The following is a 27,318-nucleotide window of genomic DNA, read 5'->3' as shown; positions in this document are numbered from 1 at the left end:
TGAAAGATTTGGATTCTTACACTGCACATTGAGCACCACGCTGTCCGTGATCTTTTCATTTCGGTACATCACGATACACGTGAGCTTCTGTTTGTGGGTCTCTCGGCTCGGTATGACCACGTAGTTGCTCCGTACTGTCACCGTCCCGTTTTGGTTGCGAGTCTCCTGGAAAGTGGCTTCGCCCTTCAACCTGGTGTCCCATTTGATAACACTTGGGGGCTTCCCATTGGCTGATACACAAGTGGCGACAGTCATCTTGCGTTTCTGAGCCCTGGCCACGATGGTGGGTGTTGTCAAGGTCATACGTGTCATAGGGCGAGCTGTAGAAAAGAAAGCACAAAGCAACCAAATCGCTAAAATGTAATTAAAGCTCATTAAATACAGATCTTAAGTTTTTTTATTCTTTCACTTTCTATGTATCTATCTTTTTTTTCTATCTATTTGTGTCTACTTCGCCTAAAATCAGCCTTAGATTTGATAAAAACAGCTATTTGAAGTAAATTAAACTGAGGGGCTGAGATGAAAACAGCGTTGTAACTCAAATCATGCAAAGTTCTGCCTCTTTCCTTTCTCAAAAGCCGAAGCAGTTGTCAAAGCTCTCACAGATGTAGGACCCACTTGCCTACCCAAATGCACAGTCATCCAATTTGAATCCTTTGTGAGTTGCCAATTAGCTATCTACTCTTAGTACATCAAAAGGCAGGCTTGAGCTTGAGTGAATGCATAACTGAAAGAGATCTTTGAACGCTACTGGTTGGTTATCTGCACACAGGTTCCTGATGTTCACTGAGCCACAGAAGCCTAAAAAGACCTCAGCGGCTCAGTGACACAAAATGGGGACTCAGGGCTGACAAGAAGCTCTGGCAACAGGGACTACTTAAGCCAAGTGCTTTTTCTTTTACTGGGACTTAATGGAAAACACACCAACACTTAATTTCTAATTAGATCTCTAATCAGAGTCAGCACACAACCTTTTCAAAGCCGCCTCTCTTCAAGATTAACTACTTCTCAGGCACTCCTTTTTTTTTTCCAAGATGAGATTATTTAGGCCAAATTACACACTCTGAAGTGGCCTTATTGATTTCCGTCTCACCTGCCATTTTTATTGACTGCTGCCTGCAGCAGTTTCCTATTTTATAAAAGCCATATGGGCCAATCTGGGATTGGCGTTAAACGACACGTCACCCCACTCATCACATCATGAATCCGTCAAAATGATTTTCACTTCAATGCTGAACATGTATAATCAACTACAAGGTCCACAATGGAATGAGAGCCTTGTGGACTCAAGCATGACATGATGGCTGCCGCAGTACAGTGCTTTTCACCTTTGCAGAGTGGGAGTTTTAACTGTAAACAACCAACCAACAGCTTTACCAACAGCTTTAGCAAACAGAAAAAAGCCATCTGGTTTGAGGTGTTCTAAAGGAATCCAACCTAATTTACAACAAAGCCTGTGGCAATGTAATGTTGATAAGAAAAGCTGTGAAAGTCTTTCTTTAAGCCTTTCACTAAAAAAGAAGATGTCACTTTGACCCTGTTTGCCTCTGACCCCCTGTTATCTTTTCTACCAGTCAAAGAGAAAACAAATTTGGGTGACAGATTTTATATTCCTCTGACTACTCATCAGGCCAGCAATAACATATTCTGAGACATAACTGATGTTAAGTTGTAGAACCTGATTTGTCTTCTCTCTTTTCTTGGCTAAAGAATTGATCCACTGCACAATTACACAGTCTGAAAGATGAACTGATGAGTCAGATTTTAATCTGTATAGAGGGCCTTTGTCTTTGTTAGAGTACAAGATTTTGTCAGTTGTATAAAATTACAAATGTTGCAGATTCAAACAGCCTTAAAATCACTGATAATCTCCAAATGCTAACATTTTACAAAATTCTCAACAAGTTCTTACCGAATACCGTGAGGTTGACCATGTTCTCACGGTTGCCCGCAGGAAACGTGGTGTACTCGCAGATGTAGGCAGCTTCATCAGACAGCTGCAGGTTGGAGAACATGATGGTGGTGTCCTCCAGCGAAGGCGTACGGTGACGAACCGCTGCTTGCTTGAAGCTGACCCGTTCCTTGAAAGGCGGCAGAACGGACACGCCGAGGGCAGGGTTGGCTATGGCCACGTTCTGTTTGGTGCCGTTGAGGAGCTTCTGCCAGGTGACTTGAGAGATCTTGACTGGTGGGTTACTGTTGACGAAAATGCAGCGCAGCTCCACTTGTGAACCCACAAAGCCAGACTTACTGGGGTCCATCTGTACCATCTGACCATTGCCAGCTAGAAGTAGAGGACACACAGAGAGAGAGAAAAAAAAACATTTAATTACGATTAACAAGTGTCCAAGGCCAAGCAAAACACTCCAGTCAATAGCAAGTACATGCACTGAAAATCAAGGAGTCAATTCAGCCTCCTAGGTAGTATATGCACGCACAACACTCACAGGATTTAGCCACACACTCCCCATACATCAGTGTAAAAAGTAGGTACATTGCAGCAGTTGTGTGTAAAAGCTGGGGGAGTTGATATTAACATAACGGGCACATCTATACAACCCTGTCTTTGTCCACGAGGGTACTGTTTCTGATGAGATGGGAGGGCTGAGCGAGAACCAATGCATCACTAATGAATGAGTACAAGGGCAGTGAGTTGGAGCCAAGTCGTCGTCTGCTGTGCTCCCTCCACCTACCCAGCAACACACTGGCTAGCCCATTGTAATTTTAATTACTTTTTACTCACAAATACTTCAATGATGCCTGGAGCTCCTATTAAAAGAAACAATGTGGAGTCCTGTGTAAGCACTCAAAACAATGAGAACACACACATTAGCTATATAAAAAACCCAGCAATTATGCTCCTCTTCCCTACTACCCAAGCCTGTGAGGAGTTTGGTAGCAAAAGAACAACAACTAGCGAGGGCGGGCATTCTGGGCATTAAACTTGCCTGAGGTTTAGTCTTTCATGTATATGGTGACCCAAGTGTCAAACTCCCTTCTTCTTCACGCCCATGTACGTCCACACATTTGTAGTTAGCATCCTTGAATTAGATGTTCCTTACATAGTGCCTGCTTTTATCTGGTGGTGAGAATTTTAAGCTTTTATCTGTTTTATATTATTGTAAAGTGAATATCTTTGGGATCGGTTGTCAGACAAAACAAGCAATTCATTGTTGTCACCTTGGACTCCCTGGTCTTTCAATCTGATTCTTAAATACAGTTAAACAACGACAACTTTCATTTACACCCGATCTGACCTGAGTGTGCAGTCTGAACAGAGGTGTCATTGAACCGCACCAGGTCCTGTGTATCCTGTTGTCTTAGACACATCTTTGTTATCTCAGGCTCCGATTTATGTTCCTCTCCAGGTGAAGTCTGATGATGTCCCATTTCCTGGTCCGACAACCCCTGGCTGGGATTGTATTTACAACCAGTCGCAGCTATAATTATCTCCTATGGATAGACGGCCCACAGGAAGAAAGACTGAAATTCCTCTGTTAATCACATGGACTCATAAAGCCACCAGTGAATCGAGTCATAAAGAGAGGGAAACTATGCTGTGGTCTCAAGTAGAGGACTGGGGTCTACACACACACATGCATCACAAACAGAGCAGCTCTTTAACACTGACTAACTGCATCACAATGATGGATAATCGCTTCGTTCAGAGATAAAGTTTCCACAGGGGGCTTTAAAATGTAGCTATAAGAATACGTGAGAGGGATCCATTTATGTATACACCCACTCAATACAATATCTGATGTAGTCTATCTTCAGCTATACAGGAATCTGAAGCAGAGAGGAGGGAGAGTTCAGTGCGTGCAGGCTGTCAAACTGTCTAAGCAGCAGCAGAGACTGTTAGGAAGATTTTTCTTATAAAAACTGTAGATAGTCAGTTAAGGACACTGGGACACAATACGTGCATGAAGAGAGGAAACAGTCGGTGCAGACTCTAGCAAGAAGATTAAGATGAACAATGTATTTTTTTTCTATCCTTCACAGCGTTCGCACAACTCTCAGATTGAATGGCTTATGCTGGAAAGCAGTGCATTACGAGAGAAAGGCATTTTCTATCCATTGTTATATTCTTTTCGCTCAAGTACAGCCTTTGCTGCCTACATCAAATCATATAAAAAAACAAAGTGACAACCTTTTGAAGTTACTGAGTGCACATCATCTTTCATTTCCTTCTGACCACATCAGCAAGACCCTCTCTATAGAGATTTAAACTTGGGGGATTTGAAGATGACAGATTGATTTACTAATACAGTTTGACAGGGAGGACTGGCAACCTTGTCATCTGTACCTTGAGAAACACCTGTGTCCTTGCTCACCTCAGGGCAATGCTTTACTCCATTTTATCACAGCTTAGATTACCAGTCGTGGCAGCTATAGCATGATATTTTTTGAATAGCAAACACAATTTACTGTGTGACAACACAAGTTAAAGTTTAATCTTACGTTGGGGCGGAATGGTGGGATGTTTGTGCAGTGGGGCTGTAAAAACTCACAAATATGTACCTGGGTAGACCTTACCCACTTGAATACTAAAACAATACTGGCAGGGGCTGGTTGTGTGAAAAGCTGCAGCCCCTCCCTCCCTCCCTCCTTCCCTCTGCCCTTCCTCCTTTGAGTCTGATCCCACTCCCCACTCAGATTGAACCAAATAAACAGCAGCTCACGCAAATGGAAGCCAGAGGAATAGGCATAATTACACAGCTACAGAGCCCAAATCCCCTCCGTGAAGGACCAGGGGCGCCCACGGGGACCCCTTTCACTCAAGGACTGGAGGAGTCCTTGGCTGAGCACACAGTAGAGCTGTAATTACAGACTATACCACAGAGTGGCAAAGCCATAGAAGAGCAGAACCAAGTACATGCAAGAGGCATTAAGAAAGTAGATTTTGTGAGGGTTATGGGAACCAGTGATGCAGAAACAGGAAGAAAAAGAAAGATAGGCAAAGTAGGGGAAATGCAGAACTGGCCAGGAGGAGAGGGAGACAAAGAGGAAGGCGGAGCTTTAGGGAGATTTGTAGGTGCGCTGCAGGTTTGAGGCTGGCTGGCGTTGTCGCTTCTGCTGCTTTGTTCTCACACTGACAAGAGGGTGACTGGGGGGACAGTCATGCTCTAATACACCTGAGGACAGACACTGCCTTGAGAGTTGCCAGTGGAGAGAGGGGCCCTATTTCTGGAAGGAAAAGGAACAGGACAAACAAACAAAGCAGAAAGTATGCCCAAGCTGACAGAATATTAAAAAAAAAAAAAAAAAAGAATGGTTTGATTCACACTAGGTGAGTGAGCTGACTTGGATCAAGGGGGACATAAGGGGCACTATTAAAACAGCTGCTGTACCGTCTGGCCCTGCACTGATAGCGAGAGACTCCCAGGGCCTGAGTACAGAGCTGTGCAGAGAACATTCAACTGTAACAAGATCTGGCCTGTCAGGCAGCAAGGAAAAGCATGTGCTTTGTGTTGTTTGCATATGGCACACTGGACAATGTGTGGGGCATGCTACACTGAATAACAGCCTTCAGTCAAATGGTCTTCCTATGGTGCATGGACAACATCCAGGAAAATGCAGGGCAATCTTCAAAGCAAAGAGTTGTGATTACCACAGAAAGCTGTAGGGTGAATATATTTAAATCAATGTCGATATTTTATTACCCAGATAGGAAAACAAACAAGGGTAGGAAAAAGAAGCTTGACTCCTTTCTGTAACAATTCGAAACTGAATGAGAAACATTGCATTAACGTTTCAAATTTGCTTTTTTTTTGCAAATATAAGACATTCATACATCTGTTTCTTCCAAATATTCTTCAGGACAATGTAAAACCAGACCTTGCTCTATACACAAACAATAACAACGCCATAAAAAACCCTAAACTGAAAACCAGAGTGCCATTTCCTAAAGTCTAGGAAGCTTCATTTCCATAAAACAACTGCTATTTGGCAGCTCATCTCATATACGTAACACTATTTTTTTTTTTTTTTTTTCAGCTGAACTGGCCGACAAGCAACAACATTTTAAAAGACAATTACCGGCTCGTTAACTATCACTTGGTCCACGCACATCTAAAGAAATCAATTTGTGCCCAAGTCAAATAAAGTTCAGATAATTCACCTCTAGCCGCTGCAATATGAGGCAAAGAGGCAAAGATTAAATAGGACTGAATGCATATTTTACAAGAGACACTCATTAATGTCTTCTATTTAAAGCTGCACCAGGCGGCTTGGCAGACTGTCAGTCCCAAATGGCAGTGAGACGTCTCTCTTTGAAGTTTGAATACTTCAAAACCCAGGAAATGTGTAATGTGATGTCATTAAACTGCACACTTCTTGGACTTAAATGTCATCTTCTCTGTGGCTTTTTTAGGGGTGGAGAGAATGAAGAGTTTCCATTTTCACTGGACTGAGCGCTCGCTCCTCACATTTAATTTAGGCATATAGGTCAAATCTATGACGTTTCATATGTTAGAGATGAAACCGTTCTTCTTCACTGCAGCTGCGCTTTGTGATTCAAGCGGGCGTATTTTTGTATAAACTTCTTCTAAAGTGCAGCTTCAAAGCTTATCACATGAAGACACATCATCTCCTCATGCTTGATATGCTTTGGTTACTCCATTGTTACTTTAAGTGGGATGCTGATAGATAAAACATGGCTTGAGCCACTCGGGATAATGACTGTTTAATGTAGTCCCAGTTCCCACGGCGATGGAACAGGCTTCTGTGCTCCCCTATTCATGGCCACACACACACGGGGTGTTTAGGGGGAGTCCAAATCTTCTGTCACACACACACACACACACACACACACATACACACACATTGCCCATTAGATGCTTGTTTATTCCCCTGGTGGAATCTTTTTTCTTTTTTTTATCAGTGTTTTGATCATGTTATCAACTTATAGAAGTGCTTTTCGAATGCTTTATAAAATAAATTGCGGTGTCTCTGTCTCTTAGGGATAACTGTAAGCTATCTCGCTATGCTGGAGGCTTTGATACATACATATAGGGCACTTAAACTAGCAGGAGGGGCGATATTATAGGTTTAATGTTGCTTGTTGTTCACGGTGGCCATTCAGCTTTTTGAGATGGAGCAGCATGTGTCAGAGAATTTGTTTTAATCTACACTCAGACACTATTTGATGGTGCTTCAGCCAGGTCTCTTGGGTAAACAATGGTGTACCTGCCAAAGCAGCTCTCTTTACCCTCTGTCTCCCCAAGCAAACATTCAACTGCCTAGGCAAGCGAAACCTCGCTGGAACAGATGGTTAGTAGACCTGTTCCTAATTTTCCACTATCTGGTTCAAATTTGAAATACTCTTTTGTACAACACACTCATTCATTGAGGACAATGTAACATCTGCTGTGCTGTAAATGTTAATGATTATCGGGAATATTTATTATGTTAGGCAACTTCCCAATCTGGGACTGCTCCATGAAAAAGGCTGTGCATTTCATTTTAACTATTCCCAATGGCTGTTTGTTTGGGTAAGGGAGAGGCGTAATGACCGCGTACTGTGGCACAGTAGTCCTGTGTATTCCTCCGGGGTTATAAAATTACAGCTTTCAGGTTGGTAGCGCGTAGCATCGGCCAGTCAACCGCACGCACCGATTCTCACCTAATGTAGCTGCATGCATCGTTTCTGAGAAAACACGAGGTTCTGAGCACAAGCCCACACACACACACACACACACACACATGCCCCTCGAGCAGCTTTAAGGCATTTCAAATGTCAAGGGGATGCATCAGTTTGCCTGCAACAGAGCTTCTCATCTTAGTTCAGTTGGATAATGATTCATCCTTGAATGAAAACACTGGAAAACACCACAACTCCATTTTGTTATCAGAGGATTTCAAAGAACCAAACACAGAAGATGAGACAGTGGAGGATATTATGCTTTTTTTTGTTAGCCTCTTACTAACCTCTTTGAATTTAAATATACAGTGAGTAACTGCGCCTCTGGATTTCCTGTAATTAATGCTTTTATATTCCAGTCAAACAGGAAATATGCTAGAAGTAATCTGGGATTTTAGTTGTCTTTGACCGCAGCAATGACAAAAAAGCTGGGCCAAAAATAAGGCTTTTGCCCTAGAGAGGGAGAGAGAGAGGGAGAGACAGACAGAAAGAGAGAAAGAGAGAGAGAGAGAGAGAGACAGAGAAAGAGAGTATGGCATATATCAAGTGTAAACACAGTGTAAGGGAGCTCTAACCCCCTCCCCCCCTCTACCCCTGCAGCTTAACTAAACAAGGCCACCACGGTTTCGGTCCTACAACACAAAATAAACAGCGCTGACGTTACCTGACCGAGTGGTTTGATGACATCACCCACTGATACCAGATAGCGAGCAACCGTCAGACAAACAAAAGGCCGAAAGTGAGCGAGATTCCCCAACCTGGTAAATGAATGACTGTAACCGTTACAGTTGCGCTTGTTTGACTGAAACTCGGGGAAAAACAGGGAACAGATCCAGGTAGTGTGAGTGTCTTAAAGCGTGGTATCCCGAATGAAATGTTGTGGCGCAATAATAGCAAGATAATAATACGTTTTATCAGACAGATCTCAAGCCAAGATGCTGGGAAGCACTTAGACAGACCAGACAATTAGTCAACAAAGCGTCTCATCCACAGAATGGCCTCAGCGCACAAGATGATGTGCGCTGATTATTATTCAATAATGCAAAAGTTTCCCTGGGCTTTCAAACAAGGGCAGCTGTTGGACGTCTTAATAGGAAAGAGCTGATCAATAAATAAAAAGCGGGCCACAGGCACGCTGCGAGGTGATGCATTATGGTCTCAGACAAGCCGAGCCCAGGCGGCTGCAGGTATAGGCTCGGAGCATATTAAGAGTAAAGGGTGGGGTGGGGTTACATAAATGTGATGTAGAGGATTTTGGGGAGTTAAGGGGGAGGGTGAGCAGTGAGAGTGACACGCAGTGGGTCAGACGTGGTGAGCAGATTACAGCACTCAGGATATTAAAGTGGAGGGGAGACGATGCTGCAGGCAACACACCTCCTGTGGAAATCTCAGTATTAGCACAGGGTGACACAGAGGCTATGTCCACATTTCTTTTGACACAGTCTACATAACGGTACAATAACAAAACTGCTGTAGGAGCAAATTTTTCCTCATAGCTTTAGGTGAGGATGGAGTCATGGCGAGAAAGGTTTAAAATTCTTCTTGATGGGATACAAAGAAAGATTCAGATCTATATTCATTTGTCCCCTAAACTCACCTGACATGCCACCTAAAATGCACACAACACCTGTATAGTTAATGTAGATATACAGGTAAACCTATATTTTAATCACCGGTTGACAGCTACTCAGTTTACTTCAATCAACCAACAGAATATTGATTATTGATAATGCCAAACATTTGCTGGTCCATCTTCCTAATGTGAGGATTTGTTGCTTTTCTATTTTATATAATTTCATAACTTTGGGTTTTGAACTGGTTGGTTGGACATGGCCAACAATTTGAAGATGTCTATAAACTGATAATGAAATTAATCATCTCTTGCAGCCTTAATCACTACCGGTTGTGACGGCTGCTCACTTTGCTTGCATGCATCAGTATTAACGTGTGTTTTTGTGTCATTTGCACATTGATAACATTTTAAATCTTCACTGAATATGCACAACAACAAGTGTACAGTATTATAAGGATGGCTTTGGAGTGGGACATATAGAATGGGGAGGAGGGGGGGCGTCTCTGAGTCTGAGCCAGCACCACAGTAGTACCCTATACCTCCACTAAGAACTCAGCAAATACACCATGAAACACATATAAAGTCCTGCCAAAAAGTGCTGAGAAAGAGTCTGGCTCTGGACAACCATGCATGACAAATCCTCCTCTCACACCATCTGTTCCATTGTCCACAAGTAAAGATAAGTCTTGCACAGAGTACAACCACTGAATACTTCCATGTGATTATGCCAAGCAGTTGTGTTGGATACATTATAAAACATAACAATTTCAAAAATCAAACAACTATTCAGCTCAAACTGGATGATCGGTTATTGAATGTACATAAGGAAGGAAATGAACATGTGACATGGAGACCTTCTGCACGCTCAGAAGGTCTTGATGGGTGTAAATCCATACACCCCATGCAAGGTGACCTTTAGAAATACTCGGTGAGAGCACAGAATATCGTTTTTGGCATCTGACCTGTGTCAACCTTTACTTGTGGAGTTTTTTCTGCCTTTTTTGACAAAGGCCGGCTCTTACAGGCTTACAGGAGAGAGGAAGCCTTCAGGGGGTAAATAGATCCAGTATAAGCATGGCGAGAACCACTGTTGCATGACCAGTGGCTTATTAAACCAAGAAAAGAGAACGTACAATCAATATTTGATTAGAGTCACTTGTGATTTTTTTCAGACATTTCCCCTCTGTGTTATATCGGAGCAGCCTCCATAGATTTCTTGAAAGAAATTAATGTTGTGCATATCATACATTTTTAAAGATGTGTGGAAAAAAATAGAAGAACTGGCTGTCATCAAAGTGCATCTCTAATTGTGGTTGGGACATAAACAGGACAGCAGGGGCAATGCGCACACAGCTTTGCTTGTTGGTGTGTTGCATCGAGCTATTTTTCTCCAGCAATGCTGGCGCAGGCCATTTACACAGCAGATCCATTAACATATAGGAGAGGGAATTCACACTCCAGCTGGAGTGGGCAGTCGGCTGAAGCCCCAGTCTGCCATCAATCAACAATCACACTTAGTATGTGTCTGAGTCATGATCGCCATGGGACTCTGAAATGCTGTGCATTTGCTCAAAAGCAAGTGTTGTCACAATAGCAAATCTTTAGCTGATTACCAGCCCTCATATCACATTTGATAGTCTAAACAAACAACATTGCATGCAAACTGAAAGCAATGCAATCTACTCATCATAACATCGACCTAATATTGTAACAAACCAGTCATCTCTGTGCACGTGTACATGGAATTAAGTACAAATAAACACGATTATGAATTTTGCCCTGCAGTCACAATCATTTAGGCATGGATTAGTATCCTGTTTTTTTCCACGGGAGGAATGAATGTGCACAGTTATTTAAGCTGATAAAGTTAGATGTGCTACACTCATTTTATCCCTGAACATGTTATCTTATCTTGTTATTTAAATCGTTTTTCACATCGGTAATACATGTACATTTTTTATTAGGCGTTCCTTGCTGCAGTGTAACTGAAACATTCCCTGCATGCTCTCCAGAAGGTTTCAGGTTTACTGTTGAGGATAATTTCGCCTTAAAGTCTCTGTAACCTTGACTCTGGACTGGCTTCTTGAAAAGACCAGCATAGAAATCATAGAAGCATCATCGGCAAGTATACCATGTAAACAAAAAGACAAAATGAACGCTAACGTACGGCAGATACGGCTACACGGGTGCATGCAGAGTTTCAGCATAAACGTTGGATTCTGATCTTTGCCAAATCCCCCTTTTTCATGTGTGTTTTGATCATAAACCTCTATGAAATCCAGCGGTTCTAGGCAGAACTCCGAGACCAGGGCTGAACCATTTCCTAAACCACGACCACAGCCCATCTTTCCAAGGCGAGTAAGGCTCCATGTTCCACATACATATAACCGTTGGAATGCTCACCACATCTCAGGACCATGTTCATATTCTGCTGCATGTGCTTTCCAGCTGTGATCGAGTATTGTCTTTCCCAGCAGTCTCTAAGCTTCACCATATACAGTGTTTTCTCACAGCTCAGTGTGTTTCCATACATTGTCTTTCAGTACATCAAGGTTCTGTGTGATATTATCCAGCATCTGAAATACCTCTGATCATAGCTTATATGTTCACTTCCATCTGTCTTTCATAACTGTTCTATACCGACTTGACAGCGAGGACAGAATAAACAATACTGGTAAATTAAGATACTTTTAAAAGACTTAAAATAATATCAGATGAAGCAATGTTATAAAGCTATTTTCTGGACAGCTATTTTTGGGGCAACTATACCTTTCATTTGTCTTTTTTCTATTGTAATGCTGTTTTTGATGGAGAGATTTAAAAGAACACATGAAATAACAGCATTTAAATGTCTACACGGTTTGCAACTGGTCTTTCAAGAGAAAAGCAACTGGCATGGAGACATAAGTAGGGAACCACAAAGCCGCAGCAAGAGGAAAGGAACAGCCTGAGAGCTCAATTGGGTGGTATGAGTTACTCCAGTCTCCACTGGTTGTTAGATGTCTAACAATGTGTATTGACACAGAGACCCAAGACACAAAACCATTTGGTAGATTCTCAAACATGTACAATGCAAGAAAAACAGGCCAGGCACTCTTAAAATGTGAGAGGAAAGAGAAAGAATGATAGCAGCAATCAATCATAGGGATCAAAAATCATGAAACCACTCTCTGGGTTCTCTGAGTTTCATCTGAAAACACTATAGTGGGTGGGCTGTGGGCATGGGGGCATAAAAAAGGCAGGAAATGAACTCACAGCTTTTTTTTTTTTTTTCTAAGTGTATCTGCTGCTGTTGAAAAGACAAGGACTGGGGTTTGACACACTTCGCCCCAGAGAGTGTTAAATAGAAAGCGAACCCGTATTAAAAGTAGTCGACTCCACTGTCGCTTGCTACAAATCTCAACATCTAAGTTTAAAACTTAATACTTAGTAACATCCGGATAAAACGAACAATGGTGAAGAGAACTGCCATTGAATGGAGATAATTGTGCGGTTCAATGCAATTTCAATGTGGCCAAATTGTAGCTGTGTGACTGCTGTGTGACTGCTCCGCTGACAGCTTGTGCTATTAACTGCAATAAAACCAGCACCGTAATTACCCTCTGTGTTAAAAGACGTTCTGTAGTTAAACTTCACAGCGCGCTGATTCGGACTTGAAATGCAGAAGGATGCACAATGAAATGAGCCCGCGAGAACGGAGCGGGTTCTGCCTCGTAGGGCTTTGATGAAACAAAGAAAAAAAAGTATAGCTGACAAATCCTGATAATGTATTACTATTGATCAGAAGCGGGGAAAGTGAAGCAGGCAGTCACAGGCAGATTCAACAACTCAATTAAGCCGTATTGAAATCCCTGTCACTCACTCATGAGAGTAACCAATGGCAAAATGTACCGCTTTTTGGAAGAGGAGTCTGATTTGAATTCTAAGCTTGTGAACAGGCAAAGGAGCTATCTCCCAGGAAGCCTGAATCTCTCTAAGTGATAGTATAGAAAGTCAAACCCAAAGCGTCTTGTAGCCGCAAACAAACTTTATCCCACATGAAATCATTCACGTGAACGCCTACGCTTTGACATTAATAGCCTTTGAAATCTGCTGACAGAGTTTAGACTACCTCAGTAGCTGGCTCAAAGACACAGGGGCCAGTCCAGTGGGAGCACAGACGAAATAGCTGTAGACTGCATGTACATGCTTTTTCCTCAGGGCTGCAGAAGTATTATTTGGAGCCCTTACCCTCACATCACCCTCCCTTACTGTGTCTATACTGTGGGCTGCTCATTGTTTGACAGGATTGACAAGCTCCCTGGCAGAGCTGATTAAAAGCTTTAAGGTCAAAGAAGTGGGACAGATATCGAGCGAACACCTGTCTCCTCACTGTGAGCCGGTCCCCTACTGGGTGTGTCCTCCATTGGCGCAGAATCAATGGCTCCATTAAGACTCAATGTGGACTCTTTTTTTTTTTTTTTTTTTTTTGACAGGCCTGCTTTGGCTTGCAAAGAACCTTTCACCTGGCTCTTCCTCTTTTTATTTCCCTCTTGTAGTCATACCAAAAGGGGGAAGTATTGTTTTTTTTCCCACATAAGAGAGAGGAGATCAGTAGGAGATCATCATATTTTTGTACAACCTAGATAATCAGCTAACCTTTACCTTTAGCTAAAAGAAGGTTCAGAATATAATGTAGTGCGACAAGCACACATTGCAATGTATTTATTTTTTTCCAGCTTCAGACTTAATTTCATCATAGATTTCCACATTCTGGTAAAAATAACTTTGAAAGCCTGGCTGCCCACTGAAGATTTGCCAAAGGATTATAGATCATTAAAGAGATGTTTGAAGTTCACTTGAAGCCTCTCCAAATAAGTCACCCGAATCACAGAGTTTATAGTGTCTTTGCCACACGTTTTCTCTCTCGCTGCAACCCGGGTTTCTCACAAACTGCAACAGCTGGTCATGCTCTCTGGAGTCATAATCCAGAAGTGGACATTTCAATTTACTTGAGCCTGAGTTTGGATGATAGTGAATTAAGATACCTGCTGCCGTGGATACCTTACCGATTTCATCCTTTATGGTAGGCTTTCCACTCACAACTTCACAGAAGAGAAAGTGTTCTTATTCTGACATTGTATCTCACAATAATCTATAAAATGAAACCTAATACCATAGCTTTAGCCATGGGATCAGACTTCAAGGGATGGATGACTTTCACCAAAAGATATCTTGAAGCGTGTCCCACACACCTCTCATTGCTACTTTCATCACCAGAGTACTTCCATTTTCACAGGTTTCTGGATCCCCTCCCCCCACATAGTCACCTAGCTGGTCTTTCTTGATATGATTCAATGGTTGAGCACAGATCCACATTGTGCTTCTGTTTTTTTTATCACGTTAATAAGGTTTGTTAACTTCTTTCTGTTTGCTGTAAGAAAATAAAGCAGCAGATTTAATTGACTTAACAGACATAGCAAAGACACTCAAGCATTGTCAAAGTGTCAGACTTGTGCATTTTTTTTCACTTTTCCCACACAATGATGTATTGTGTAATTACTCTCACAATGTCTTCATTTCATTGTTTTCATCTCACTGAAGAATGAAGAAGATCAAGAACTGTTGTTTGATGAATATAGATTAAGAGTAAATGCTTTGATGACCGACTACAAATGTAGACTATAAAGAAACCTTTCTGTTTGAGTTTATTTATGAACTGGTAATTGACTTGTTACACCATTATAAACACTATCATTCTGGAGAACCACACAAGTGCCTTGTCATTTTGTTTCCACATTTAGATATTTGATGAAGTTGTAGCATAACCGAGAAGTGAAAGAAGCGAGCTGACACTTCTCCAGTAGTGTTTTCGAGCAGATGTGAAACTGTGTTTGCTGGAGGAAAAGGTGAAGGTGCTGGTGAAGTGCAAAGTCTCCATTCGCAACTGCACTTTGACCTTTTCTCATGTATAAGTTTTTCCTTTGATTTATCAGGAGTTGGTTGTTTAGTGAGGTCAGAAGGACACGAGGGAAGATGTAGTACAATATCCTGAAGCTACGTTTGTAAAATCTATGGAATTTGTGGAAGTTTATGGAAAAAACAAAACATTTTAAAACATTATTTGTGTCAAGTGTTTTCTTCAGGCCGACTATTCAATCTCACTGTTTCTTTGGTACCAACTGAAATGTGTAACACCAAGTATAGAAAACTACTGAGTCCCAAAAGTTGGCATTGAATGCCTCGTCAGATGTGTAGACTTGTTTACTCATTTTCTAATCAGATACTTACTGATTTATATTTTTTTTTTTGTCAATTTTAGACTCTTTTTTGCTGAATGAAATGTTTATATTCCTCAAAATAAGATTCTGTCCTCAAAATTGATTTCACGCTCTGAAATGTTGACATTTTGATTAATGCACAAAGAAAAAAAACGTGAAGTTTACACAAAACCACTTAAGTTGTAAACGCTTTTTTATGTGTATTTAGTGTGACCACATGTGTTGTGTTTGACTATTAAAACCCTGCAATACGTCTTATCTTTATCCTAAATTGTACTTTTCAATTTAATTATTGACTACTCAGGACTATTAGAACAATGACATTTAAACTGTTTCTCATTAGTTAAGGATCAAACCTCTGCCCTGCAGCCTCGGTATTTTCGTAGCCAACTTGGGAACACTTACTGCCACCAGGATTATAAATGCCAGTGTTTCCAGCAGCAGTGCATTAGATAGTGCACATATCTGTTACCTAGAAATGATAGTAGATTGGGTGAAAATTTCTCATCATCTCTGTGCCCTTCACAGATTGCAACTATACCCCGTGCTCCCACACTCACTTACTTGCAATCCTAGGCTTGCAGAGCTGGTGGAAAAATGTCTGAGCAGAAATGAGCTGTGCTAGTGAGAGTGCTGGTGCCTTGACAACTGACAAAACTGCATTTGCGCATTCAAACTTTGAAACATTCATACTGCAGTACACGCACGAGCGTTGTGAATGGATGCTGGAATAAGGCCCGACATATGGGCTTAACGCAGGCCGGAGTAAAATAAAGGGCAGTGAGTTGTGACAGGTGTATTCCTTGTGGGCATGAGCTTGTTTTTAATCTTGTTTAAAGTTGAAGTATTTAGATTGTGTTGTGTATTATTCTGTCATGCATTCAGTCAGTGTGGTAATTAATTTCAGAATGATGGATATGGTGAGTGTAAGACAGAAAAAAATTACATTAATCATTTTTTTTAATATACTTAAGCTATTTTAGACGGCTATTGTGCACTCATTCAAGCAGGACTAGCAAGGAAAGCTAAAAGCTAGCATCCAATCAACACTTATAACATGTTAATATAACCTCTCCAACATTTTGACTGTGGTACTATTTAACAGAAGTATTTCTTTCCATTGCTAGATGTTACACAAAGGATTGTAATTAAAAAAAAATACTCCTACAGTCCAAAAATAGATGTAAGATTCATGTTAAACCATTACACGCACACAGTCACCATCTTGGAAAATCCAATGAATCACTGAGTGATCAAGGCCAGTGGTGGGCTGGGGGATTTCAGCAGAGACCGGGCTCTTAAGGTGTCCTTTATCTGTTCAAGCATGGCTGCTGTGTATGCTCACGTGCTCTACAGTTACATAGTCGACCCTTCATACATAATAGATGTGCTGGTGTCCATGGAGCCACAGATGCTATAGCGGTGGAGGGTTGGAGCAGGGCACAGAGACAATAAGAGGTATTTTTATTCAATGTTTTATCAGGCTTGAATGCGTTCTACTAATCAGTAGCCTCTCCTGTGGCGCTGCTTAAATTTATCATGCTAATGTGGTAGTTGAGGAAGACACCGTTCAGTATCAGTGAATGTGAAACTGCATGATGGCAGAGGAAAATGTTGTATCTAATTGGTTTAAATCTTCACTCATTAATGTTTTTTTTAAACAGAGGTTGTCAACGCGAGCATTTTAACTCATGTAAGGCTTGTATTTTTTGAGCAATGGATGGCAAAAATGTAAAACTGTAAAGCTTCACTTGAGCCACCGTAGAGTACTTGAGAGCAGGAGTAGTTTATTAATTTGCGGGCTTATTGTTCCTAATGAAAGTGGATTAACCAACCAACAGGCATTAGCTGCATTTAGATTTAACTGCATATCTTTATTTCAGCAATGATCAAAGACATTAGGTTCCTGGGAAGTGGGAACATCGATGGTGTGTAGCAATTAACAGTATATTGTATTCCCATTCCCCTAACTGTTAGTTGTTTAGCAATTATCATGCTCACCATAATTTTGCTATAGTTTTGAAATGCAATTTATTTTATGAATACAAATATCTCGTCCCTTCTTTTATCCTTCTGTTGTGGAGAGAGAGAGAGAGAGAGAGAAAAAAAAAACATGAATAGAAAAAAACTGTTAAATATTTATGTACCAATTTCTTAGCTACGAGCAGATCTCGCTCGGCTGCACTAAAATGAAAACTCGCTGTGACCTAGTTAGAAGAATGCCACATGACAAGGCCGTGCCCGCCCTCTATCCGTGAGACTAGCCAAGCATAAACGGCCATATCGAGCATGATATTTTGCACGGGGATCCTTATCGACGGTTTGTTAGCAGGATGCGGGGCAGCCAGGTCTGTGTCCTACTCCTTGGCTGATTAGGTGGGTGAAGGACAGACCCTGGCTGCTCTGGCTCTACGTTGCAGGAGGCTGAGGCAGCTGCACTTTGTTAATGTGCTGCCACTCCCCTGCAGGGTGAGCAGGCTTGGACAGGCCGAGGTGACGCTCCCCTCTTTTCCACAGCTCAGCCAGCTTGACTTTGCTTGGCTGATGAACTGTGACGGGACACAACTCCAAGGTTGTTTGTGCTGCTTTTTTTTTTTTCCACAGCAAAACCAGTCAGAGCAGGAGTGTGAAACACGGTTGAACTCTGCTGATGGCTCTCAACCTTCATATCAGCTGGCTTGGCTGCACCCGTGACACACTCCAGTGAACACCTGAAGGATCCCCACTGTCAGGATGTAAGAGTTGCAAGCCGTACAGCCAGCTGCTTATGTTTCAATACAAGAAGAAGAGCATAAACAACGTCAAAAACCTGCCCAGACATGATTTACCTTGCACAACTTAAAATGAGTCAGTCCTGTGATGGCAGACACCGGAGCATTCAAACTCCAGGGAACTTGCTTCACAAGTCAATCTCAACAAAGGGTTCTGAGTAAGCGTGCGTGTGAGAAGAGACTGCATTTCTTTTGAATCACTATTCAGATCACTTGGATATGCCATTCATTACTCAGTTAGAGAGCCTATAACCATAATTTATAGGTCTCAAAGCACACTGTAGAGCTTTCAGCTAGTAGTTTTGTGATAATTCTCCCTTCACAACTGAGAAGTTGAAGGTGCAGTGTGTGGAATTTAGTGGCATCTAGCAGAACAGACTCGACAGAAATGGAATATAATTTTCATAAGTATGTTTTCATTGGTATATAATCACCTGGAAATAAGAATCGTTGTGTTTTCGTGCCCTTTATATTTACATAGAGAGTGGGTCCTCATCCAAAGAGCCAGCTGTGTTTCTACAGTAGCCCAGAATGGACAAACCATATTTTTGCAAGTTTTGCAGCAACCGTAGGTCCTACAGGCTTGGAAGGGGAGGGGAGGGGTATTCAGTTGGTTGAAATCTGTATCCTTACCGCTAGATGCCTCTAAATTTTACACACTGCTCCTTTAAGGTTGTTATTTTTGTGCTGCTCTTTCTGCAAGTCAGAAATATACAGTACCTCATGTCACTGCACTTCAAGATCCTACTCCTTCATATTTGCTGAAACAGAATCCAACAGCAGCAGGGTCACGGAGAGGCTGCTACAAAACCAATCAGTGAAAGACCATTGTACATTTTGCAGGGAGCCTAAAAAAAATTCCATAGTGAGAGAGGCTGCCAAAACCTCTGCATGCATATTATACAAAGAACCCTCTTAAAACGGTATGATGAATTCCCGCAAGATGAATTCTTGTTCATGTTAAGGCACAGAGAGCATATTTCTGTCACTTATTTTTTTTTCAGGGGCAATTTTAAATTCATGCAAACTAATCCCTTTGTTTGCTTGTTTTTTGCTTTTCACTTTTTATAGGCATAACACCCCTACTGGTTACATCCAAGACCTTGTTCACATCCACTGTGTTATTACTGCAATTTTACACAACAGGTAAAGTGTACAGAGCCAACCACCGGGACTCAAAACGACATCCATTCCCAGTGTTTAACCTGCATGGAGACTTTGCTGGAGGAAAATTGTTTGGATTCACACATTCAAGTTCCACATACAACTCCAGTTAATCCAAGTGATTACAAGCGACAGGCATTCACGTTGAAAGAAAAATGAAAAAACACTTCTTCACTTCAGAACAAAGAAAATTACACATTGCTCTGTGATTGTAGGTTGTTAAAATTAGACAGACAGTGAGAAAATCGCTAAGCAAAGCGATTATTTTGCAATCTACCATTTTACTCTATAATCGTTCTTCCAGCTTAGTACTTTCATCCGTCAGAGTTACTGGTAACCCCTCACCAAATACTCCATGACAGGTCTCTACTGGCTCTCCACATCCACTTAACAAGTGTTGGATTTCTTTAAAGTTTTCTGAAGTTTTTTTTTTTGTTTTTTGTTAAGAGCTAATTTAGCAGATTCTGCATGTGTGGCTGTCAGGGGATTACTAGTCCAGTTGCTCACTGTTTGTTAGTTTGACTACATAAACCAATTACAGAATGAGGCACCATAAGAGAATTAAAAGTTTGATTAGCTGTAGGGTGAATGGCAGTATAATTGGATCGGATAACAGTTGAATGACAACTATCTGTGAACAGAAAAGGAGTTAAGATTCTGGTAATGGTGCAAAGGTTTTAAGATAAAATAATCTGTGAAATGTTCAAATAGAGAAGTCTATCTGTTTGACTGACCGGTATGACACAAATGATGATTATGACTTTTATTTGAACTTATTTATTTGAAAAACATTCACATAAAAGTTTGTATTTGTAAAACTTAGGTGCAATCAGCTGCATTCTGCTTGAGGCTGGGAAATAGAACCGTGTCCTGTTTTTTTTTTTCTTCTGTGATGCATGAGAGGGATGCGACTAGCCAATCACAGCCCAACTTAAAACACAACAAGTTTGGACTTGTGGTTTGTAGTATATTTCAGCTGAAAATGTGGCACAGACAGCAAAAACAAGAACTGAGAAGTTGCCAAAGAAAGTGAGAATGCAGAAACACAAATTCCAGTTAAACTTCCAGTTAGACGAGGGGGGAAAAAAAACACAGAAATGGTGATATGTTGAAAGATTATCAAGGAAATTCTGTAACAAATAGCCTTGATTTGGAAAAAAAGGCACGTATTCCTGTAAACTATAATATCTAAATCCTCTAGAGAACCCAAATTCTAGAGGAATAAATGACCTCACAACAATATTATTTCTGACTCATAAAGTATGAAAGCTTTCCTTATTAAATTCTGTGCAGATGATGACAATGCCAAAATAATTATGGCATTTTAATCAACCGGGCCCTGGTCTGTTCCTAAGTGCCGGGAATCCTGAGTTGTGGAGCCAAGTCTGAAGAGTTTTCAAGTATGAGAACCTGTGCGGTTTAACAAGTGAACTCTGGGACGTGCAGTGCAGCAATGAGCTCAGTTTAGCTCAATAGATGTCACTAAAAGTAATAACAAATCTAAAAACTGTGCCATGAATTATATAAAGCTGCAGCGTTAGGCTTTCACCTGCACCTGAGGCAACAATCTGACACAGACTGAGCTGACATTTCTATTTTAGCCACACCGGCATTTAAAGTAATCAGACATGTTGCTGTCGAGCGCTTGGTTGACACTTAAACTCTTGCCTATATTTCCTTCTTATCATAGCAGTATGCCACGGACTGAGAAGTGATCATTATTTCTGATCTTTCTTGGAAGAATTGTTGCAATTCGTCTTTGAAGATCTAACAAAGATGCCCTTGAACCAGCCGGTATCTGAAGAAACACCTCATTAATCCAAAACTCTTCAAAAATCGAGGCTGCTCAGATTACAGAAATACAGCGCTGAGGGCTTTTGTAGATTAGCTGCATTTAATTTGGAAATTAGTTGAATATTTTATATGCAATTTGTGATTCAGTGAAACAGTCATTTAGATTCAAACACCTACAGACAGGATTAAAGTTAAGACAATTAGTTTTAGGATTCGCTGACCCGAATAGCCTGCTTCTACCTTGAGCCGCTAATGAATAAAAACAAGGGCGGAGATACATTTAAATTTCATCTCGTCTAAATATTCAGTAAGTTCAACACGGTGAGAGCATGTATAAAACAGAGGTTCAGCATTTTTCGTGCTGATGTGCCTGTGCCTGTCCTCTCCTTGAGACAACACAGTCCTTGACTGACCTTGGTGGATCGATCACCTTGAGATTTGGCTCTGACATGTGTACACGGACTATGGCCAGCTCTGTACGGTTCACAGAGTCATGTAGCAGATCCTCTGAGGGGCCGGTGACAGGAAAACCAGTGAACACAGCAACAGAAAAAAAAACACAGACAAACAAGAAGCCATCTCTAGTAGCAAAAGAAAACTTTCTTTCTTTCTAATAACTGACTGAGAAGAAGATCTTTGGTTTAATTTTCATTCACACATCTTTAAACGCTGTCCCATCCCAGCGTAGAAGTAACCTACTAACATTATACAGTACAGGGATGGCACATTGAAAGAAGGCGTAGGAGTTTTATAAAAAAAAAAAAGGCAGGGGAGAAGCACAAAAATAGACAAACAGTGGGATGAGAAAGGGAAAGACAGAGATGAGCACTTCCATTCCTTAGAGATTCATTTTTTATCAGACACCACTTCTATTTGCTGTGTCTCCATTGTCTTCTTTTATGTGCTTAGTGAGATATTGCACTCTGCCTAGCGAATGTGCAACGCCCACACTGTAAACAATAAAGTTCCTGATGAAGGAATAGGTGTTTGACAAACTGAAAGTGTGAGGGATTATTGTAGGAACTCTTTCAAAGTCTTTTCAAAGTGACTTCTCTGACAGTTTACCGGGGGGATTTAGAGTGTTTTAGATTATTAAGAAAAGGATTTTATTTAATTAATTCTATTTTGACTTCAGTCTCCCTATTGAAATAATTGACTAGTAGAAAAAATAAGTTACAAAAACTAAGCAAGCTAAGTGCATTTCAGGACAGTGCAGCAGTTTTTCCCTAGGCGGTTTCTTAAAAGCACCCAGAAACCATGTTGTAGTGCTCCTACAATTCCTGACACCTTAAAGGTCAGTCAAGGGTGAATTTTTCATGAAGAGGAGAGACATAAGCCTCTCAGTGGCTCCTTCTGGAGTTTGGAAGTACCACAGCAATTTTATGGAGGCAAATATACAGTAAGCTTGTGATTTTTGATTTTTACACATGAGGAGAGTGAAAAAGGGAACGAGGGAGAGAGAGAGAGAGAGAGAGAGAGAGAGAACCAGGAGGTTGATGGAAAGGACAGAGAGCAGGGAAACAGCTGGGGTGCCAGATCAAATGGGAATGCGAAAGGGAAAAAGGCTTGTTTTGCCCCTGCGCAGCGATGGGGGAGAACCAAGCGTGTAGTGCATCAAATTTTCATATGAGCATCAGTGCACAGCTTAGAACTGCATTATGGAACCAAAGCAGCAGAAAATATCCTTGAGGAACAGCTGAATAAAAATGTGGCTTATTTATAGACCATGATGAGAACACAGTTGAATGATTTAATTAAGCTAATTAAAGGACAGTGAAGGGCCATCAAGCAAAATATGTATTTATATTGTAATGTGCGTGTAATTATTCTGGAATGTGCCACATTATATTCCAATTTATACCTACATTTTATTCATCTCCATGCACGTATTAAAATATTAATGAGCGGAAGAAAAAAAATCAGCATGCTCACCACTTTAAGCACAAAGAAATGTGAGTCAAAGATTTATTCCAGTCCTGTACTTGTATGTCGTTTTTTTTACTTCTATGTTGGGTAAACAAGTGCTGGAATGTCCCCATGGAGAGTCATTGCCGAAATGCTCTCACAAACCAACATGTCAGGGCTGGGGAGTGTTGTTGATTGTAAACAAAGCCTGCATTCACAGCCGTGCATGTGTGGTCCGAAGTATGTTTGGAGGAAAAAAAAAAATATCTTTCAGAATGTTTTCACTGTTCTTGACAGAAATATCCGTTGAAGATACACATTTGCGCCGCAATTTAAAAAAAAAAAAAAAAAGTATACAACTGTGTCCGTCTACGATGTGTGAAAGTAATGGCTTTCAGTTTTCACACATACAGTAGGTCTCCGTTATGGAAACGTTTCATGCTGAATCTGTTCAAACGTGACAGGACCGCAACGGATAGATAGAGATGCAATGCACGCAAGATATTAAGCATCTGGCACGCCAGACAACGTAGGCATGTTCTGTATAATGTACGAGATGAGTTTACTGGGACATGACGCTGAGCTGTCTTGTTATTTTCGTCCTCGTTGCAAAAGGTAGAGCACATCTCCGATTTCTACTTTGGACTCATTTCTAGCAATTTTTCACAAATATAGTGCAGCTTCTGTAGTCTTTTTTTTTTTTTTTTTTTTTAAAGAGTCAAATCTGCCATTTGAAAATGATCTCTATGATCAAAGAGCAGGATTAAAGCTTCCTTTTCTAGTCTCCTTCACATGCTTCATGTAAGAGCGTCACGTGAGCACAATTATTTACATTTAAAGCATGTAGAAAATCCTTTTAAAAAAGAAAAATGAGGTGAAAAAACCCGGTGTAAGGTGCAGACTTGCAAAAAAATAAAAGTATCATAACAAACAAAATGATAGAAGGTTAAACGGACATTTTGACAAGCTTTTGTCAACATTTTTGACAAGGCTGTCTTTATCAAACTCCAACAAAGACAGCTCTGTCGGAAGGTTGTTTTTAGCTTCTACAAAATAAAATGTTGTTGTCTTTTTTTTTTTTTTTTTTTTTTTTTCAAAAACAAGGCCAGCATGTAGAACTGGCACAGCATTTCCAGATTGCAGTACAAGTCTGAAAGGGGGGGAGGAGGGATGAAAGTTTTGCTTGACAAACGAGGACTCTATGTGTAATACTTGGGTCATGTTCTACAGCACACCTGGTTTCCAGCCCTGGCACCACGTTTCACAGATGCAGTTAGCAGATGTGCCATTGAGAAGAAATAACGCTCTGTAATGTGGGTGTAAAAAGAATGAGTAAACAGCCCACAGGATTACAATATTCATAGACATAAAACAAGTTTATTAAATCGTAGGCAGGTTGCTTAATAATTTTGTCCAATAAAATGTGTGAACAAGCGGCGCTGAGTGCAAAAACAACAAGGGAAGCACGTCCATTTTTTATTTCTTCTCTACTTGTTCAATATCTCAGACAAGACAGCCTTTGGCTCGGCGTAAGTCAATAAAGCAATACACTGAGGTCTTCTAGACAGACAATGAGGCTATAGAGCTGTAGCCTATAGAGAATATGATATAGTAAATGTAAATAGTTTCTACTATGGCCAATAAATTTGAAGTTAAAAAAAAAAAAAATACTTGAACTATGAATGAGAAGGCGAGAGCAGAAAAAGCCTAACAGCAGCAGACAGAGAGGGCTGGTTGGTGTGATAAGGCTGTTTCATGGTCTGTACTGTGAAATTGGGATATTTCAGAATGGTAAGGTAATGGTGTCAAAACCAATCCCGCTTTCAAAAGCCACACGGATTTCATTGTGAAATTGCCATTAAGCACAAAATTGTAAGTGGCACATTTCAGTTCTGTGAAAGTTTCATCTTATACATCTGTGAAGGAGAAGCATCCATGTCTTTCAGGTTCAAGGCGAGATACGGAAGCCACATAAAGATATAATAACAGTAATATCACACCAGCTTTTAAAAAAATGTATTTTTTCAATTCTGACGTGAAAAAGTGTTGTGAAACAGTCTTACTAAACCCCTCTGAAGGACATTCAAAAGATTGTTTTGTGTTTTCTCGCCATATTGTCCCAATTAATGTTTCAGGTAAACATATCACAAGTATGTCTGGATATAATGAAGTGAAAAATGTGTCCATGTTGCCTTTGGCTCTACTTCAAAAATAGCACTGTCCTGTTAAAATACAGCCATTCATCCCTGATCCTCTTGCTCTCATAGTAAGACATGTTTGTCAGCCTGACAGTGACAGTGCTGCCAGCGTGAAAAAAATCCCATGCATTGTTATTGGTGTCACATGTCAGACATATAAAACAATAATTGCACTACTTAAATCAGGCAACAGGGCGATGTTTCTTGTATAAATAAAGTGGGACAACACAACTTGGCAGGTTCGGATCAGAGATAGAGGTGACCCAGAAACTCTGTAACATGATGACAACACACTAAGTACAATTGTGGTGATTGGCAGGTCAAAAATCCTCTACACGTCTAGGTTAAAACCGGGATAAATTTGGTTAATAGATGTCTGGAGTGAATATATAACTGTCATTCTAACAGCATTTCATTACATATGCAATATGAAGCAGGTCACATCCACACGTTGAAATACAACCATTGAAATGCTCTCATAGGCAACCTGCAATTTAATCAAATTATTTAAAATTGAGGGCAAGCTCATTCCAAATCATCTTTTTTTTTTTTTTTTCTCCTCCAGGTAATCATGCTCTATAATATCCTTTTTTTTTGTTCTCCTAAACATTATCCACCTGGGGTGATGTTTAAGCTTTCCATTCAGAGCAATTCATGCTCGCAGGCATGCCGGTGAATGAGAAACACGGACATATCACTACCCCACAATAACAGCACATTTGTGACCCTATTTAGCAATGGCAGGGTCCACTTGTGCAAACCCGACCATACTAATCCCCAGCTTTGACAGTGTCTAAATAACACACTCAATACACTTCTCCCGAACTCAAACAAATCCCTAATGGAAATGCACACTTTACAAACGCTGCCTCTTTAACAAACGTACACACACCAGTCCAAACCAGCGTGAGTTTAACGGCTTTTTCTAGATTATAACTCCCATCTACAGACCGGTTTAACAGCTCGGCCCACAGCTGATGTCACCCACGCTACTACTTTTTTTTTTTTTTTTTTTCGGTTTGGCACAGACATGTGGGCGAGCCGGGTGTGGCCACCTCTGCCGCAGCTTACTCTCTGGCCAGAGTCACGTATAATTTCTACACATTTCACTAACCACGACATGGCCAATATGAGACGTTCGAAACCCCAGGAGCGCCGCTGCCAGCCAAACACGCCTTAGCCTCCGCTTTGTGCAAACAAGCCTCAAGGTTTGACAGCCACTCGGCACCCATCCCCTGCCATTATCCATAAGGAGCAGTGTGTATGAAAAGGCTATACAAACGCTCTAACCACACATGAGATCCCAACATCTGTACCAAGGACACTGTGCCTCTGGAGGAAAAAAAACGGCGCAGGCGATAACAGAGCCTTACTGTGGGGGAAGCACCTTCCCCTCACTCGCCCATCTGTTTGGTCCCTTTTTATTCCAAGCAAATGACTTTATCATAAGTTCTGTAGGGGCCCTCATGAGGAGACTGTATTCTTGGATCCTATCTTCTTCTTTCAATATCTGTGAGACAGCGGCAAACCGATGTCAAGGTCTGTGTAAACTTTACAGGTTCAGGAATATCAAGAATGATTCATGTGTGGAATATTCACATGGCAACAGCTAAACAACGGCCCTATTCAGTGGACTGTGCCGCTGGTGTTTTAAGTAATTGTTTCAACAGCAGCTAAGAGACAGTTGGTTTGACGATGTAGGTGCAAGCAGGAACTTGTCCTTCCTGTCAGAGCTTAAACCTGAACTTCCAGCAGACGGGTGAATGTGTCTGTGTGTGTGTGTGTGTGTGTGTGTGTACGTGTGGGGGCAAAGGAAACAGGACAGGAGAATGCAGGGCTGTCAACTGATAAGTGCATACTGTGATTATTTATTTAAAACCTCCAGTGACACTTTGGCAATGCAGCGTTCTTGAGGGGGAAGGGCAAACAAAGACAAAAAAAAAAAAAAAGCAGAAGAATACCCGGGAGACTGCTGGAGATATTGTTCAGATCTCCCTGTTCCTGCAAATTC

The 27,318-nt window shown here is 41.1% G+C and overlaps 1 protein-coding gene across 4 annotated transcripts in view; it reads right to left on the bottom strand.

The window, feature by feature from the left end:
* nectin1b (nectin cell adhesion molecule 1b) overlaps positions 1 to 27,318 on the bottom strand; it is a 154,211-nt gene that overhangs the window by 100,442 nt on the left and 26,451 nt on the right. For all 4 annotated transcript variants that reach the window (XM_067595287.1, XM_067595290.1, XM_067595289.1 and 1 more), the window contains exons 2-3: positions 1,913 to 2,284; positions 21 to 320 (exon numbers count right to left, since the gene is read on the bottom strand). In XM_067595287.1, coding sequence (XP_067451388.1) covers positions 21 to 320; positions 1,913 to 2,284 — 672 coding nt within the window. The remainder of the gene's footprint in view (positions 1 to 20; positions 321 to 1,912; positions 2,285 to 27,318) is intronic.

Source organism: Thunnus thynnus, chromosome 7 (assembly GCF_963924715.1).
Source record: "Thunnus thynnus chromosome 7, fThuThy2.1, whole genome shotgun sequence".
Classification (NCBI taxonomy): Eukaryota; Metazoa; Chordata; class Actinopteri; order Scombriformes; family Scombridae; genus Thunnus; species Thunnus thynnus.
This window is presented reverse-complemented; position numbering and strand designations above follow the sequence as displayed.